The sequence below is a fragment of the Mixophyes fleayi genome, chromosome 7 (genome assembly GCF_038048845.1).
Source record: "Mixophyes fleayi isolate aMixFle1 chromosome 7, aMixFle1.hap1, whole genome shotgun sequence".
In the NCBI taxonomy this organism is placed as follows: domain Eukaryota; kingdom Metazoa; phylum Chordata; class Amphibia; order Anura; family Limnodynastidae; genus Mixophyes; species Mixophyes fleayi.
The window spans coordinates 6,890,644-6,906,033 of record NC_134408.1 but is presented as its reverse complement, the minus strand read 5'-3'; the positions used below and the strand labels follow the sequence as shown (position 1 = coordinate 6,906,033).

Here is a 15,390-nt window from a genome sequence, read left to right as displayed (position 1 = left end):
GAGGAAACTTATGCGGTGAGTATAAATGTATGGATGGAAGATAAACATTTGTTCTACAATTGGCAGAATGATACTTTTAGTAAATTGTGCATTTTTGTATTTGGATTGGAGGCTGTTATATTATAATAACTAGAATAGTTCTTGGTAGTGATCCGTTCCCCATGGTAAGTATAAACATGATAGGGGTGAGGAGAGATCTGTATTATAAGATCAGTAAAGTAATGTAATCTACATATTATGCTTTATAAGATTTTAATGTTTATCTAGGCTTTGAAGTGCTTGCTCTAATGTTATTGTCCTCCAATCTTCAGACAACTTTGCAGGTTTAGCCTTATATTCATTGGCAAACTCCTCATTAAACTCTTTGAAAATATATTTCCAATATATAGAAGCCTCAATGCTTGGATCGGGCTGAATTTTCCAGTCTGGGAAAATTTTCTGATAATCTTTGTAAAGATGTGGTTCCCAGTTTGATTCAGGACACTGAAATTTTGAATTACTCACAACGTCTGTTGAACACAGTTCTTGACAAAGAATTTCAGTGCGTTGGAACATATATCCTGCTAATCCTTGTGGACGGTGAATAGATGCAAAGTGCTCCTTATGGTCGGTGCCTCCAGCCTCACAGGGGACTTTACAGAATGGACATTGTTTCCCACAACCAAACACTGTCCTAAAGAGCTCTTCATCAGGCTTTACAGTAACCCTGGATAGAACAGATTCAATATCTAAGGAATTTATCTCAACTTGTATTTCTTCGTTAAGATCATATAGGAATGAATTAACATATTGGAAGAACTCAAGAACGCTTGCTGTGCTTTGAAAGATGACCACATTCATGTCATTCTGTGAAATTACTAAATTTTTCTTTAGACTCTTACAAAATGCATCCAAACTGTATGACAATTTTGTATGTTGAAGAAATGATTGTTCTTCAAGAACATGCTTTACTTTGTTTATAATCGCTGTTAGATTGGTTGATATTACATTTTTCAAACTCTCAGGTTTTTTGTACCTCAATATTATGTATTTTGTTATCCAATTTTTGGCAAAGATCTCATACTGACGACAATACTTCACATATTCATCAAATGTGTTCTTTGTCAGTAAATCCTTAAGCAAAGCAGATTGGAAGAAAGTTTTACTACCATATTTCTGTGAGTCTTCACTCATTAGTATATCATCTACAATGTCTTTACCAAGGTGTGAATAAACATATCTAGATAGCGCTGGCTTCAGGCATATTTCACAGAACGTCTGAGCTCTGTATTTACAGTCGTCCTTTACTTGATATACTCGTTTAAAGGTATTCAAGTAATCTGTCTTTAGTTTTTCAAGACATTGATTTGGATCATTGTTTTCGATGAAGTCATCATGCATATTCTGGAACATTGGGGCTGCCTTTCCTAAAACTAGAAGTTTTAGATCTATCTCAAAATTTAATTTAAACTGAAATGTTTGCACATTTTTCTCTGTGAGACTTTTATTGATAATATCCAGTATATTCTGACAAAATATTTCACTATAATTTTCTTTTTTGGTTATTTTTTCTGTGACATAACGATTACATCGATCCATAATTGTGATAGCTACAACATGTGCATTATTCCAGAATACAGGGTCAAATCTCCTTTTTATGAGACTGAATCTTGCCCCTTCAAGATATTTTATCTTCACTTTAAATTCTCTTGACTGATATTTTTCTAAATTGTTAAGTTCAATAAGTTTCTTATTAATGTAGCCTGCTTTATTTTCCATGTCTTTTCTTAGATGTTCCAGCATTATTTGATCAATGTTGAGTTTCTCTAAACTGCTTAAGTTAAAGTTTTCCACTGTTTTGTTCCACATAGTCTCAAATTCCGACTCCAGCTCTTTGTCATCCAGCGTATAGTGTTTATCTCTGGAATTATTCAGGAGTTTTTCAACTTGCTCCTCAATGATTTTTTGATAACTTCCTTGTATTTGTCTTATTTTCTTTATTTCCTTTTGGATGGCGATAACTTCACTGCACTTGTTATGTAGATGATATTTAAGTTCATTCACTAGCAGTGACACACTCCTCATAAAGTCCTCTTTGTATATTTCCACCAACTTCACATGTTTATCTTCACTTTTAAAGAATGTTTCCAGGGACTGTTCCATTATCTGTACTTCTACCTGTAGAACTTCATCTATTCCCTTTTTTAGACCCATCCAAATCTCTGCTTCGTCTTTAGCAGATAACTGATTTCTTATCTGATTCTCTGTCTCGGTCATCCAGCTGTGCACCTTTTTCCTGAAATTCCACTCCAGATCTGAGTATTCTATACACAGCTTATTATAGGCCTCAGCTACAAGGCTGCTCCTAAAACTAAAGAGAAACTTTTCATGTTTCACAGCATTCCACAAACTCTTTATCCATTCAATAAATTCTTTAATGTTACAAGAGTTAGAATGTGGTTTTTGTTTTAGAATGTCCAGCAAATGTATTTTAAGTTCCGAGATTTTTTCACTGTATCCTGTGCAAATTGAAGCCATGGGCGGAACACCGTGCCACAATCCAGGAATATACCAATTATGATTTTCAATATCATATTCAATGATATCAGATAACTTTGTGACATCAGTATAACCCTCCATCTTTGCTGCCACAGTTGTCATTTCATCCAAGTGTTTCAGAAGTAGATTTTTTTCTTTAAGATTTTGTTCATGAGCAGATGGATCACTCACATTTTGATGTACAAATTGACAGTTAGGTTTCTTCCCTACTTGTTTCATTCTCAGAAAAGCATGGACCACAATCTGCAAGATTTCTTTCATTTCTGATGTATTTTCCATTGACACATTTATTATGGTGATATCACTTAACCCAACCACTAGTGTCGCCAGCTCATTGTCATGTTCTGAACTATCATCCAAGGAAGCCAACTCAGGAGCTTTCAACCCTTCAGTGTCAATCACCAGAATAAACTGATAGCCCAGCTCCTCCTGGAAGGTCTTCTCCACTTTCATAAGGGTCATGAAGGCTCCTCGTGTGCATCGTCCACTGGCCACAGGGAACTGTAAACCAAACATGGTGTTCAGAAGGGTGGATTTCCCCGTACTCTGCACTCCCAGCACAGTTATTACTCTCATCCTGCAGTGTCCTCCTGTCTTGTTGTCCAGCTCAGTCAGGATATCAGTTATCCACTGCAGGGGGATGTTGGAGACATCTCCATCAATCAGCTCCAATGGGAACCCATCCAGCAGGAGATCAGCAGCTATTCCTGGAAGATAATTGAATCGCTTCTGATTTATATTAATTTCTCCATTTTTAACCATAAAACATTCAGCCTCATAAAACTGTCCTAGCTCACGTAGAAAATGTTCAATTCCTAAATTACTTTCAAAAAATGTTTGACCTAAACTTTTGTCTTCAGGTGGTTGATCCTGTATTTGTGACATATTCTTTCTAGATATTCGATCAAGATAGAACCTCATCCACTTCAGGAAGTAAGGTCTCTCACTCTGAGACAGGTCAGTCAGTGCGTTCTTAAATTTCCTGATACCACCAGGAAGTATCTGCTGACTCTGCTGTCTGCGTAGGTCTGAATTTGTCTTAATTAGTTGGGATCTGTAATCCTGGCCATTCTTGTTACCTTGTCTCCTCATTCGGCACATTTCTTTCTCATTTATAGCTAATTGTGACCAGAGATCTCCCTGTAGTTTCATTGTATGTTTCTTATACTCTGTCACATCCTTTATACATTCAGTGATCTCACGAGCGAGTGTTCTTGTCTTCTTACATGCCTCCGAGTTCTCATCTATGTCTATACCAATTCCATCAGCCACTTGTGACAAGTTATCAAGAACATTTTGAATTTTGCTTGACAATATTTTTTCGTTTAATAATAATTGCAGTTTTTTTACTATTACCCTGTTTTCAGATGTTCTTGGATTCAGTGCTATAAGTCCATTCTTTAAACTTGAAAATAATGTTGACAGATAGTTAATTGCTTTTCTTGCTGTATCACTGTGATCATTTTTATTTATGATAAAAAGAAAGTTATTGTTCTTATAGCGTGATAAGTCTTCCAGGAAGGTCTTGAATGCTCCTTTAATAATACTGAATGAGCAAAGACTGATAATAAAAAAGAAATTTAAATTTGAAACTTGAATATCTTTGAAACAGTTGCTGTCCTCATCTATATTGCCAATAAATACAAACACCGTTGATGAGACTTTTGTAAGAAAATGGAACTGTTTCCTGTTACACTGTAGATCTCCCCGTAGGTTAGTAACAGCAACAGGATCAGGGAAGAGATCAGAAGCTCCACCAGCTGGAAAGTACCAGATTATTTCCACTAATCCATCAGAGATGACTCTTCTCACATTCCCACCAATCATGTTCCCATGTACGAAATAGTCATGTTGCTGTTCATCATGGCTGAGAACTTGATTGAGGATTTTAGATTTAGATAAATTATATACCCCCAACCTCACAAAAGAAAATATTGGTATGGAAATGTTCACTAAACTTTCTTCTACAAACCCTTTCCTTTCTGCTAAGACATGTGGCCTCCATCTTTTCACAATATTTCTCATTGCCCACAACATGAAGGTGCATTCTATGCCATCACCAGCAGGGAGCAGCAGAGGGACAGCAAACTGGCACATTGACATTTTTGATATAATCTCCTGTTGAAGAAAATTATCTGAGCAATGCAGGAGAGCGCACACAACATCCAGAGGGTTGAGAGCATTTGATACATTAACATTTTCTTTAAAGAAGTCATCTACATTAAATTCTTGTCCATCATCCGTTACTTCTGTGTCTTTTGGATTCATGCTTCGTGCAGTTCCATTCAAAGTCATGAGTTTTTGCAGGAAAAACCAGGGAACACTTTTCAGCGGCCGGGGTTCAATATCTCTGCACGTCTTTCTTCTGATGCTTAGAACTTTCTTAAGTGTAAGTTTTGAGGTTACAAATTCTTCAAGTCCTAGTTTCAACATGAAATCTTGAAGAGGTCTTCCATTTCCTGAGGAAATAATAAATATGATATTACTATTAAATTGTTTTTTTTTAATTTAATTTTGTAAAAAAAATGATCCTTTATTGCACTTGCAATGTGTCAGGAGTCTCGGCAGCCACGGGCACCGCCGCGACTCTCCCCCTCTCTATTCTGACGTCCCGGTCGTCTCCATGATGACCGGGATGTCACCTCCGGTTTTGTGGCCCTGACAGGCAACGGTCAGATGCTGAATCTTCTAAACAGCGCCCCCCAGGCATTACAGCGCAGCCGGGTGCATGAACTGCAACAAATACAGCCTGTGGGCTGTTTAAACTAATTAATTAAGTGCCTTACATACTCCTGTGGTCTGTTACAGGGCAAAGCCCTGATTGGTCAATGCCACTATTTAAGGCAGGGAGGGCTTAACCTCCCTGCCTGTTATAGCATTCTAGTTGTGTACTATTGTTTACCTGCTCTGGATACTCTGATTGCTGGATACCTGTTGTGACCTTCTGCCTGTTTACTGGACCTTGCCTGCTTGCCTGTGACCCTGACCTTTTGGCCCGTACCTTGGATTCTGCTGTTCTGCTTGTGACCCTGATCTTTGGCGTGTTTTCAGACTGACCATCCATCACCATCTCCGCTGTCTCCTGGACTGCAGCTGCGGTTTAGTACAATGATCCTACACTACATTGGAGTTAAGTCCTGGGGGCAATCAAGTACCTGTGAGCACGTCTAGCTCTACGGGAAATGCGGCCGCTATAAGTGAATACCTCCACATATCAGTTCTGCAGGTTTGTTATCTGACCAGACAGCCTAGCACAATGCAAACAGTGTTGTCACAAAAATAGAATCTTTAATAAAATTATGGTGTAGTTAAAATAAGAACACAACAAATTGTATAAGAACTGATATGGAGGTATAGAATAGTTTACATTGCACACATACAACTATTTTGCTACCAGGAACATGTAAAGCTGCACACCCTCATTCCTTTTTAGAACCACCTCTGTGCTAATTTTATTTTACAACCATAGACAGGATCGTGATCCAGCAGAGGAATTTGAATTAAACAGCACTTGTATCTGTTTTCTGTTAAAAAAAATATTACTACACAATAATTACGAGACCTATGGTAGCAATAAAAAATCTAAAAAACAAGATTTATTATCTAAAAACTAGCAAACTAATTTGCAATAAAATGCATATTACTTGAGCTCAAGAAATTTACTATTAAAAACAAAGTTTAAATTAAAAATAAAGCAAAAAAACAGATAAACATAAAACATATATGAGATAATTTGTAACCAGCAATCTCTGAGGTTGATCCTTTAGTGATGGAAATCAGTAGCTAATTAGAGCAGTTGGTAATGTCTTCAGTTTGGGATAAAGGGGTTACTAGAGTGTAAGTCACAAGTTCAAGAAATAAATCTCCAAAGGATGTTAAAAGTGGACATACAGTTTAACAAAGTTACTACTTGCAACAAAATTCCGTGACTCTGTGTGTTATATTTCTCCGTTGGATAGACATCATCATCATCAACAACATCATCAACATTTATTTATATACGCCAGCAAATTCAGTAGCGCTTTACAATTGGGGACAAACATTAGTAAAACAATACTGGGTAATACATACAGACAGAGGTAAGAGGGCCCTACTCGCAAGCTTACAATCTATGGGACAATGGGAGTTTGAAACACAAGGGCATGTGCTACATCATACTGCACATGGACCAGCTAGAATGCAAATATAAACAGTATTAAGTGGGCTGTGTTATCAGTCACACAGCAACGTTGGTCAGAGGGTTGTTGTCTTGTGTTAGCTATGTAGAGGGTGGTAAGAGGGTAATATAGGGAGATTAAGATGCTGATTGAGGAATATCATAACCTTGTCTAAAGAGGTAAGTTTTCAGAGAATGCTTGAAGATTTGAAGACTAGAGGAAAGTCTTACTGTGTGAGGGAGGGAATTCCACAAAGTGGGTGCAACCCGAAAATAGTCCTGTAACCGGGAATGGAAGAATGTGATGAGAGTGGAAGAGAGACGCAGAACTTGTGCAGAATGGAGGTGTCGGGTTGGGAGATATTTTGAGACAAGTGAGGAGATGTATGTCAGTGCAATTCTGTTGACGGCCTTATATGTTAGTAGAAGAATTTTATATTGGATTTGTTGGAAAACAGGCAACCAATGTAGAGACTGACAGAGTGGCTCAGCAGAGGAAGAACAGTTTGCAAGGAAAATCAATCCAGCCACTGCGTGCAAAATAGATAGCAGGGGTTCAAGTCTGATTTTGGCAAGACCAGTAAGGAGGGACTTGCATTGGATGATGCAGGAAATGATGAGTGCATGAATTAAGGTTTTTGCAGTGTCTTGTATGTGATATGTGCGTATCCTGGAAATGTTCTTTAGATGTATGTAACATGATTTAGATATAGAGTCGATGTGGGGAATAAATGATAGTTGTGAGTCAAGGATTACACCTTGGCAACAAGCTTGCGGGGTGGGATTTATGGTCATGTTATCAACAGAGATAGAAATGTCAGGCAGGAAGCTTCTGTTTTTGGGTGGGAATATTATTAATTCAGTTTTTGAAAGATTGAGTTTGAGTTGTCAAGAAGACATCCAAGATGAAATGACCTAAAGACATTCAGTCTGCAAGATGCTGCAAGTCAGGACAGCCAGGTAACTATAACTCCTTAAGCTATTGGAGTAAGGGACAAATAATGTGGTAAACCTGCCTGGCATTTATTTACTGTTTGTATATAATATTATAGTGATTGGTTTTTTTACAATAAATGTACTGTTGTACTTTCTAACTGCATTTGCCTGAGTGACTATAAGAGCCCTAAAAGGTACTGGGTAGGCTATCCTGGCACAGCAAGCACCCCTGGGCGGCCAGCCACCATAGGGTGGGTAGAATTGGGCCAGATAAACATGATATCCTCACAATCCCTTTTTGTACTTTTTGGGGTTGCAGGCCCCTTAATGGCTGCTTTTCCTGACTATGTACCCAGCACCTTAAAGGATTGTTTTGTTGATTTTATAGAGGAATGGGAATGCCTGTAAATTAAACGTCACTTTCAAAGCATTGCTTACTATCACTCTTGGATCTACCTCTTAATCAATAAATATTGTTTTTTATTTTAAAACATTTCTCATTTGTTGCTCATTTATATCTTAATTAACAGTTATGAGAGATCATTGCTATTTTTGCAATATACATCTTAATGCTTTCCCATATGAATTGTACCTATATTTTTTATGTATCTTAGTAAAATTGCTGCAGACTAGTATAATTTTCACAATCAGGTCAGCATGGACCTCTATAGAAGCTCTGCATGTGACTGCAGGACAAGGAATGTCTCTCTAAATGTTCTGTCTCTATGCCTAGAACATCGGTAGAATGTCTCAATCTATTTTTTTCTTGGTTGTACAGAAGTCCATATAGATTAAGTAAGATGCACACTGGGATACCCAACACCTGTTGAAGATGTTCAATGGGACCAGGTAACCGTCTCCATATCAAGTGCTTATGTTGGAAATCAAGACCCTTTTAGTACACATTGATAATACTCTCCAAAGAGATCCTTGGTGAGGATGTACCCAGAGATTTGATCTTCTGGCTCCTAAATTTGTTGTTCGAGATACAAAATATCCCTTTTAAAACAATGCCACTAAAGCAGTGATCACCATTCAATGGAGATCCTCCACTCCTCCAACTGTGTATTCTACATGGATATGGATGATGTCATCTACACAGCAAGAGAGAGCTATGAGACATTTTGTGACACCTGTTTCAGATGGCTATGCTTGAAAACCTCAGCACTCTAAGTCATACCTTTCAGTATCTCCCAGGCAAAATGCTCACATTTCGCTGACTTTGTGAAATATGAGATTTAGTGCCCATTACTCCATTTTCGTTGTCTACCCTTTTTGTCCATCGACTGTCTTCTTGGGAGCAAACTCTGTAGACATTGGCTCATAGATTAAGCATACAAATCATCTAGAATGAACTAGACTTTTCTGCTAATCCCTTCCATTTCTTATCACTCTTAGACACAGATTTTTTTAACTTCTCCTTCCTCCTCTTGTCCTTTCCATCCAGATTACATAGTAATTGTCCTCTTTTTTTCCTCTTCAGTTTTGTTCTCCTTCTCTTTTGTTTTTCAGCTACACATGACAAAAATGTAAATTTCCTGGGGAAGGGTTAGCATTTATTTGAACAACAATTAATTGATCAGCAAAATCATTTATTGCTGTATTATTTTGCATATTGTCAATAATGTCAAGTACATTGTTATACTTTAAAAATCGATAAAGAAAGCTTTAACAAAAAGAATGTCTAATCGTGTGAAAACTCATTTTTGCACTTGGCTACAGATATAGGGTAACCACTGAGACTTCACATTGGTACTCCTAGATTCTCCAATATCCATAATTCTCTCCCCTTGCAGGCGGAGAATCATCACCATTTATTTATATAGCGCCACTAATACCGCAGCGCTGTACAGAGAACTCACTTACAGCAGTCCCTGCCATTGAAGCTAATACCCCATTCATACTGCACCAAAAACCCGGGTTTTAGCAGAGGCACGCTGAAAAACCCGGGTCTTGGTGCAGTATGAATAGTCCAACCACAAAATCCCGGGTCTAAAATCCCAGGACTTAGACCTGGGATTTTGCGAGGGGTAATTCCCGTGTTGGACCCCGCTCGCCTGCAGTATGAATGGTGCAACCCGTGTAATTCCCGGGTCTCACCATTCATACTGTAAAAAAAAATAAATTGTGAGGTAAAATAAAAAGATTTTAATTAATAAAAAATACATAAGAAATGTTTACTTAACTTATTTTCAGCCAGCGGTGTCTCCGGTGCGTTGCCGGCTGTCAGGGGGACCTCTGGGTACTAAAATGACGTTATTTCTAATGGACTAGAAATTACGTCATTTTAGTACCCAGAGGTCCCCCTGACAGCCGGCAACGCACCGGAGACACCGCTGGCTGAAAATAAGTTAAGTAAACATTTGTTATGTATTTTTTTTTTATTAAAATCTTTTTTAACACTTTTTTTTTTCTAAAACCCGGGTTGGGCAATTGCAGTATGAACCCGCCCGACCGGGGATTCTTCTTATCTATACTGCCCTGTGCCCCGGCAATATCCCGGGTTAACAACCCGGGATATTGCCGGGGCGGCAGTATGAAAGTGGTATTACAATCTAAATTCCCTAACATACGCACATACAGACACACAGACTAGGGTCAATTTAGATAGCAGCCAATTAACCTACCAGTATGTTTTTGGAGTGTGGGAGGAAATCAAAGCACCCGGAGGAAACGCACGCAAACACGGGGAGAACATACAAACTCCACACAGATAAGGCCATGTCATTATGGCATTTTAAGTCAGTAATGTCAAGATCTATTTTTAGAGCAGGACAAAGGGTTGGATGTGTCACAAAAATGTATAGGTTACAAGTGAAAAAACTCTTAAAATAAGTTAATTTATTTTAGCTGTAAATGCAACAAATCAGCTACTAATTAACTTTTGCTTTCTAACATATTCCTATTTATTCATGATTCCGGTTTTATGCATTGCATTATTTTGACATTAACATTGACAAGAAAAAAATTAATTGTGTTCTCTCTGTGAAAATAGATGTATCACAACACCACAAAGTTTGGCAACATCTATATTGTCTCATGTAAAAACCCATAAAACTAGTGCAGAAATAAACAGATATTACAAAAGAAGACAAGTCAGAACTTTTGCTGTGCCCCTGTAATTTGCATTGTTTTCTAAGCAATAAAGCGTCATTTACTAAGCTGCAAACTTGTGGGGCCGCACTGCAAACAGTGTAGTGTGATGAAAGTGCTTATTTTTGAACAAATGTGTCTGTTTTTATGGGTTTTTGTGTAGCTTAGAGCTTCAGTATGGGTGCAGCTGCTAGGTGCAAAACTTAGGTTAAAAAAAAAAACATTAAAACCTACAATCTTTACACTTTTAATAAAAAGTTATAATGCTCCTTTACTGTATTCTACCATGAATATAGGTTCAAACATGTAGTAGTTTAATGTAAAAATTAAAACTTCTGAGGACGTGGGGGGGGAGGGGGTTCAAAATTGTTAATAGAGAGGAATTTTACTTTTACTTTTCCACCTTTGGTATCGCCATCTCACATTCTACATGTTTTTAAGCTTTAGTAGAAGTTTTATAATGTTTTATAATATTTTTAAATGAACATATAAAAAGGCAATAGTACCACGGCCAGATATTCTGGGTATCCACCCCGGGCCTTTCCAGGGCACCAGGGCAGAGACCCTGAAAAAATCCGGAGATGAGGGAAGCAAACTAGTGCCTCCAGAGAAATGCTTGTGGTGAGCTGGAAGCAAGTGCACCATCCACTTGTGCACAATACATAAGAAACATTTTTCATTATGTAAGTAAAGGTCCATGACTGCTGAATGCAGCAACTTACTTTAGACAGCACATGAAAATAAAAATAAAAATAAAAGTAGGGTTATTATACTGTTATATTTGTAATTTATAAAATGTATGTTCTTAGTGGCCGTTTTGAATGTACCGTATATACTCGAGTATAAGTCGACCCGAATATAAGCCGAGGCACCTAATTTTACTACATAAAACTGGGAAAACTTATTGACTCGAGTATAAGCCTAGGGTGGAAAAGAGCGCTAATTTAAAAACCTAAATAAAAATGATAGGTTCAATCTATGAAATTATTTTTAGCTAAACCATAAATAACAGTAGATGAGAAGGAACATTCATAAATGATTATAAAATCATTGGCATTGGGTACAACCTAACCTAAATAAAGGGGTATATAAGGGGTAGGGATATAAATGTATGAACATGGTGGCTGTATTGTTTGTTCATTATGTAATTGCACTGTAAATTTAAAAAAAAAGGAGAGAGAGAGAGAGAGAGAGAGAGAGAGAGAGATTTTTTCACTTACCCCGCAGTGGAACGCATATGCGTTCCAACAACAGGAAGTTCGGCATTTGGAACGCAAGTTTGCGTTCCAAATGCCGAACTTCCTGTGTTGGAACGCATATGCAGAAGTGGAAGCCGAGGGACCGGACACCAGGTAAGTTCACCCGTGTATAAGCCGAGTGCCCTTTTTCAGCATACAAAAGTATGCTGAAAAACTCGGCTTATACACGAGTATATACGGTAGTTTAAATTAACATCTACTGCAACAAGTATGAGATGACCATTCTGAATTTCTTATTAATGACCACAAAGAACCATATGAGCGGAAATATATTTTAAAAAATCCTGAGTGTAAGCCTCAAATTACTAGTATTGTGAATCGCATTTGTTTAGCATCTAAAATGTGCTCTGCATTCTTCACCGACATGCAGGAGGCACATTTTTTATTTATAATAATACAACAACTCATAACATTGAAATGTTAATATATTCTGTTTCACAGAACGGCTCCCCAGAGCTCATCCTGTGGTGGACGAAGGTGATGAGGAAGAGAAGGAGCCCCCACAGGCTGAGGTACATCCCTCCCAAGGACTGAAGATCAGCTAAACACCAAAGAAGGCCCATAAGAGAACTGAGACCCACACAATCCCAGGTCCAAAAGATCATCCCTATACCCCATCCTCATACCCCTACAGGCTAAAAGGAGCGTGAGGGTGACACCCCCTCCAAGGCCACACACCCCACAGACCCAAAAGTTGATGGCTAAACCCAAGCAGGTGAGGAGTGGCAGGAGGAAGACCTGGTCTTCTCCATCTCTGACTTAGAGGTCTTGGAGATGGAGGAGGAGCCACTAGTGCAAGCCTGGCCAATCTGTAACTCTCCAGGTGTTGTGAAACCACAAACCCCAGCATGCTTTGCCAGTAGATAGCCAGGTGATAGCTCTCAGGGCTTACTGGGACTTTTAGTTTCACAACACCTGGAGAGCCACAGGTTGGCCAGGCTTGAACTAGTGCTCCCCCACACCCAGGTAGTTTTTGCATAATTACTACAAAAAAACAATGTACCGTATATACTCGAGTATAAGCCGAGTTTTTCAGCACTTTTTTTGTGCTGAAAAAGCCCTCCTCGGCTTATACTCGGGTGATGGAGATGCAGACCTCAATAAATAGTACTGAAGGGAATGGTGGTATATCCGGAGGCTCCAAACTGTATAGGACATAAAAATAAGGAACAATGCAGAGCAGTGTTGGTGTGTATAACTCACGATTTCTTGATAGCAGTTCTCAGTCCGTCCGCGGTATTCCTTAAAGACTGCAAGCAAACAGATGGGGTGCACTGACTATAATAGCCGTCCAGACACAAAGTCTTTTGAAGGAAAGTTCCTAGCTCCGTTTGGTCCTACCACTCCAATAGCGCTGGTTGAAGTAGTGATGTTTCCATTCTTCAGACGCGCCTGTGCAGGAGGTTCCTGACGTCCCGGCTGTTACTGATTTCCTCATGTCTCACTAAACAGGCTGTCAGTGCAGTCCAGCGCTGCAGCGGCAGAGGATGGATGGGATGTGAAGCGATGAAGCGATGAATGGTAAATGAATCATCGCTTCAGGAACCTCCTGCACAGGCGCGTCTGAAGAATGGAAACATCACTACTTCAACCAGCGCTATTGGAGTGGTAGGACCAAACGGAGCTAGGAACTTTCCTTCAAAAGACTTTGTGTCTGGACGGCTATTGTAGTCGGCGCACCCCATCTGTTTGCTTGCAGTCTTTAAGGAATACCGCGGACGGACTGAGAACTGCTATCAAGAAATCGTGAGTTATACACTCCAACACTGCTCTGCATTGTTACTTATTGTTATGTCCTATACAGTTTGGAGCCTCCGGATATACCACCATTCCCTTCAGTACTGTTTATTGAGGTCTGCATCTCCTATATATCCTTTGTGATATATTACATGTTGGTATTGCTACACCAGTCAATCATCCTATTTATTTATCTAGTCTGGGAACAATACATTTGTTTTTATAGATTGTATATATCATTTTTATTTTTGAAATTTACTAGTAGCTGCTGCATTTCCCACCCTGGGCTTATACACGAGTCAATAAGTTTTCCCAGTTTTTTGTGGTAAAATTAGGTACCTCGGCTTATATTCGGGTCGACTTATACTCGAGTATATACGGTAAATGTCTGATATAATACGGATGTAACTGTATGCATTTGTATTGAAAATTATTAAAATATGAGCATATATGTGACAGTTCTGGGAAAATTTTGCTATTTTGGACTTTCAAAAAACAATCTGAGGTGCTACCTAAAAATATTTATTTAATGTACTTTCCAATGTACAAATCAGTAAAATCCCCCCAATAAATCACTTACCTTGTGTTTCAGCCATTTGAGAGATCTGAAGTAATCTCTTGGGTTTTACATCCCTAATCTAAAATATTAACACAAAGAAATATATTTATTATAAATAAATGCTTTCTCTTAAGTACAACCTAGATGTGCATTGTGCTTTTAGTTTAATCCAGATAATCTTCTATATTTTAAACTTTACATTTGTGATTAATTTATTATCCAGTAAATATGTCAGTGTGCTGCAAATTTGTTCTGATTTTTAAAACAACCCTCATAAAACTAGAGATATGCGCAGACTGATGGTAGTCTTTAACGCAACAACGAAAACGACTATAACACTTTCCCCGACATAAAAAGTTCAAAGCTATTATTCCTGCTCTTAAGGGGGTAATGCAAGGAAGCGCCGGCTGTTGAATGATTTTTACCAAGTCTTCTACATTGAACAGCCAGCGCCTCCTTGCATTACCCCCTTAAGAGGAAGAATAATAGTATCGGGCTTGAAACTGACGGCATTTCCGGATGCCGGCATGATCATTCGTCTCGATTGTAACAGGACTGTTTTCCATACATTCAGTCTTCCCAGTCTGTCGTGAATGACAGGTTCAGACTTTTCATGTCGGGGAAAGTGTTGTCGTCATTTTCGTCGTCGCGCTAAGGTAACCTACCCACGCAGACCCCAGTGTTTTGGTATTGGTTCTAAAACCATCATGATGTTTTGGATTTGGTTTTGGCCTGAAAATCCTCTAGTGTTTTGGTTTTGGCTTTGCTTTTGAATCTGTATTTCATTAAAAATTGTGAAAAACAGTTAAATCATGGGATTTTGAACTGTATTAGCATTGATATCATTAGCAATCATTTTATTTACAGTCTATTTTTTAATGATCACTTTACAACTGTCAGAATTTTCACAATTTTTTCACGAAGACTGTAGTGAGCTGACCGGCTAAAATTAGTGACAGAGCAGTGGCACAAATAATGGCAGTTTAATGAGAGATACAATCTTTATGAGACGTAGTGGCAAAGCACTGGCTGATAGGATGGTCATTTTAGAAAAGAAAATAGACAAAAGTTCACGTGACCCAAAAATAAAATGGTGAGAGAAACAAAACAGC

The 15,390-nt window shown here is 38.4% G+C and overlaps 1 protein-coding gene across 1 annotated transcript; it reads right to left on the bottom strand.

The window, feature by feature from the left end:
* Positions 1–252: 252 nt before the first annotated feature.
* Positions 253–14,807, bottom strand: LOC142098430 (up-regulator of cell proliferation-like). The gene is made up of 4 exons (XM_075181278.1): positions 14,745–14,807; positions 14,300–14,357; positions 4,119–4,997; positions 253–4,040 (listed from the first exon to the last, which is right to left on the bottom strand). Exons 1-4 carry the CDS (start codon positions 14,805–14,807, stop codon positions 253–255), a joined length of 4,788 nt encoding a protein of 1,595 aa, XP_075037379.1.
* Positions 14,808–15,390: the final 583 nt, after the last annotated feature.

Excerpts from the sequence above, each read along its gene's own strand:
- LOC142098430 (XM_075181278.1), bottom strand. The coding sequence starts at position 14,807 with ATGCCGGCATCCGGAAATGCCGTCAGTTTCAAGCCCGATACTATTATT. Across the intron at positions 14,358-14,744 it reads TTATTCTTCCTCTTAAGGGG|ATTAGGGATGTAAAACCCAA; the intron begins GTAATGCAAGGA and ends TTAATATTTTAG. Across the intron at positions 4,998-14,299 it reads TCAAATGGCTGAAACACAAG|GAAATGGAAGACCTCTTCAA; the intron begins GTAAGTGATTTA and ends TTATTTCCTCAG.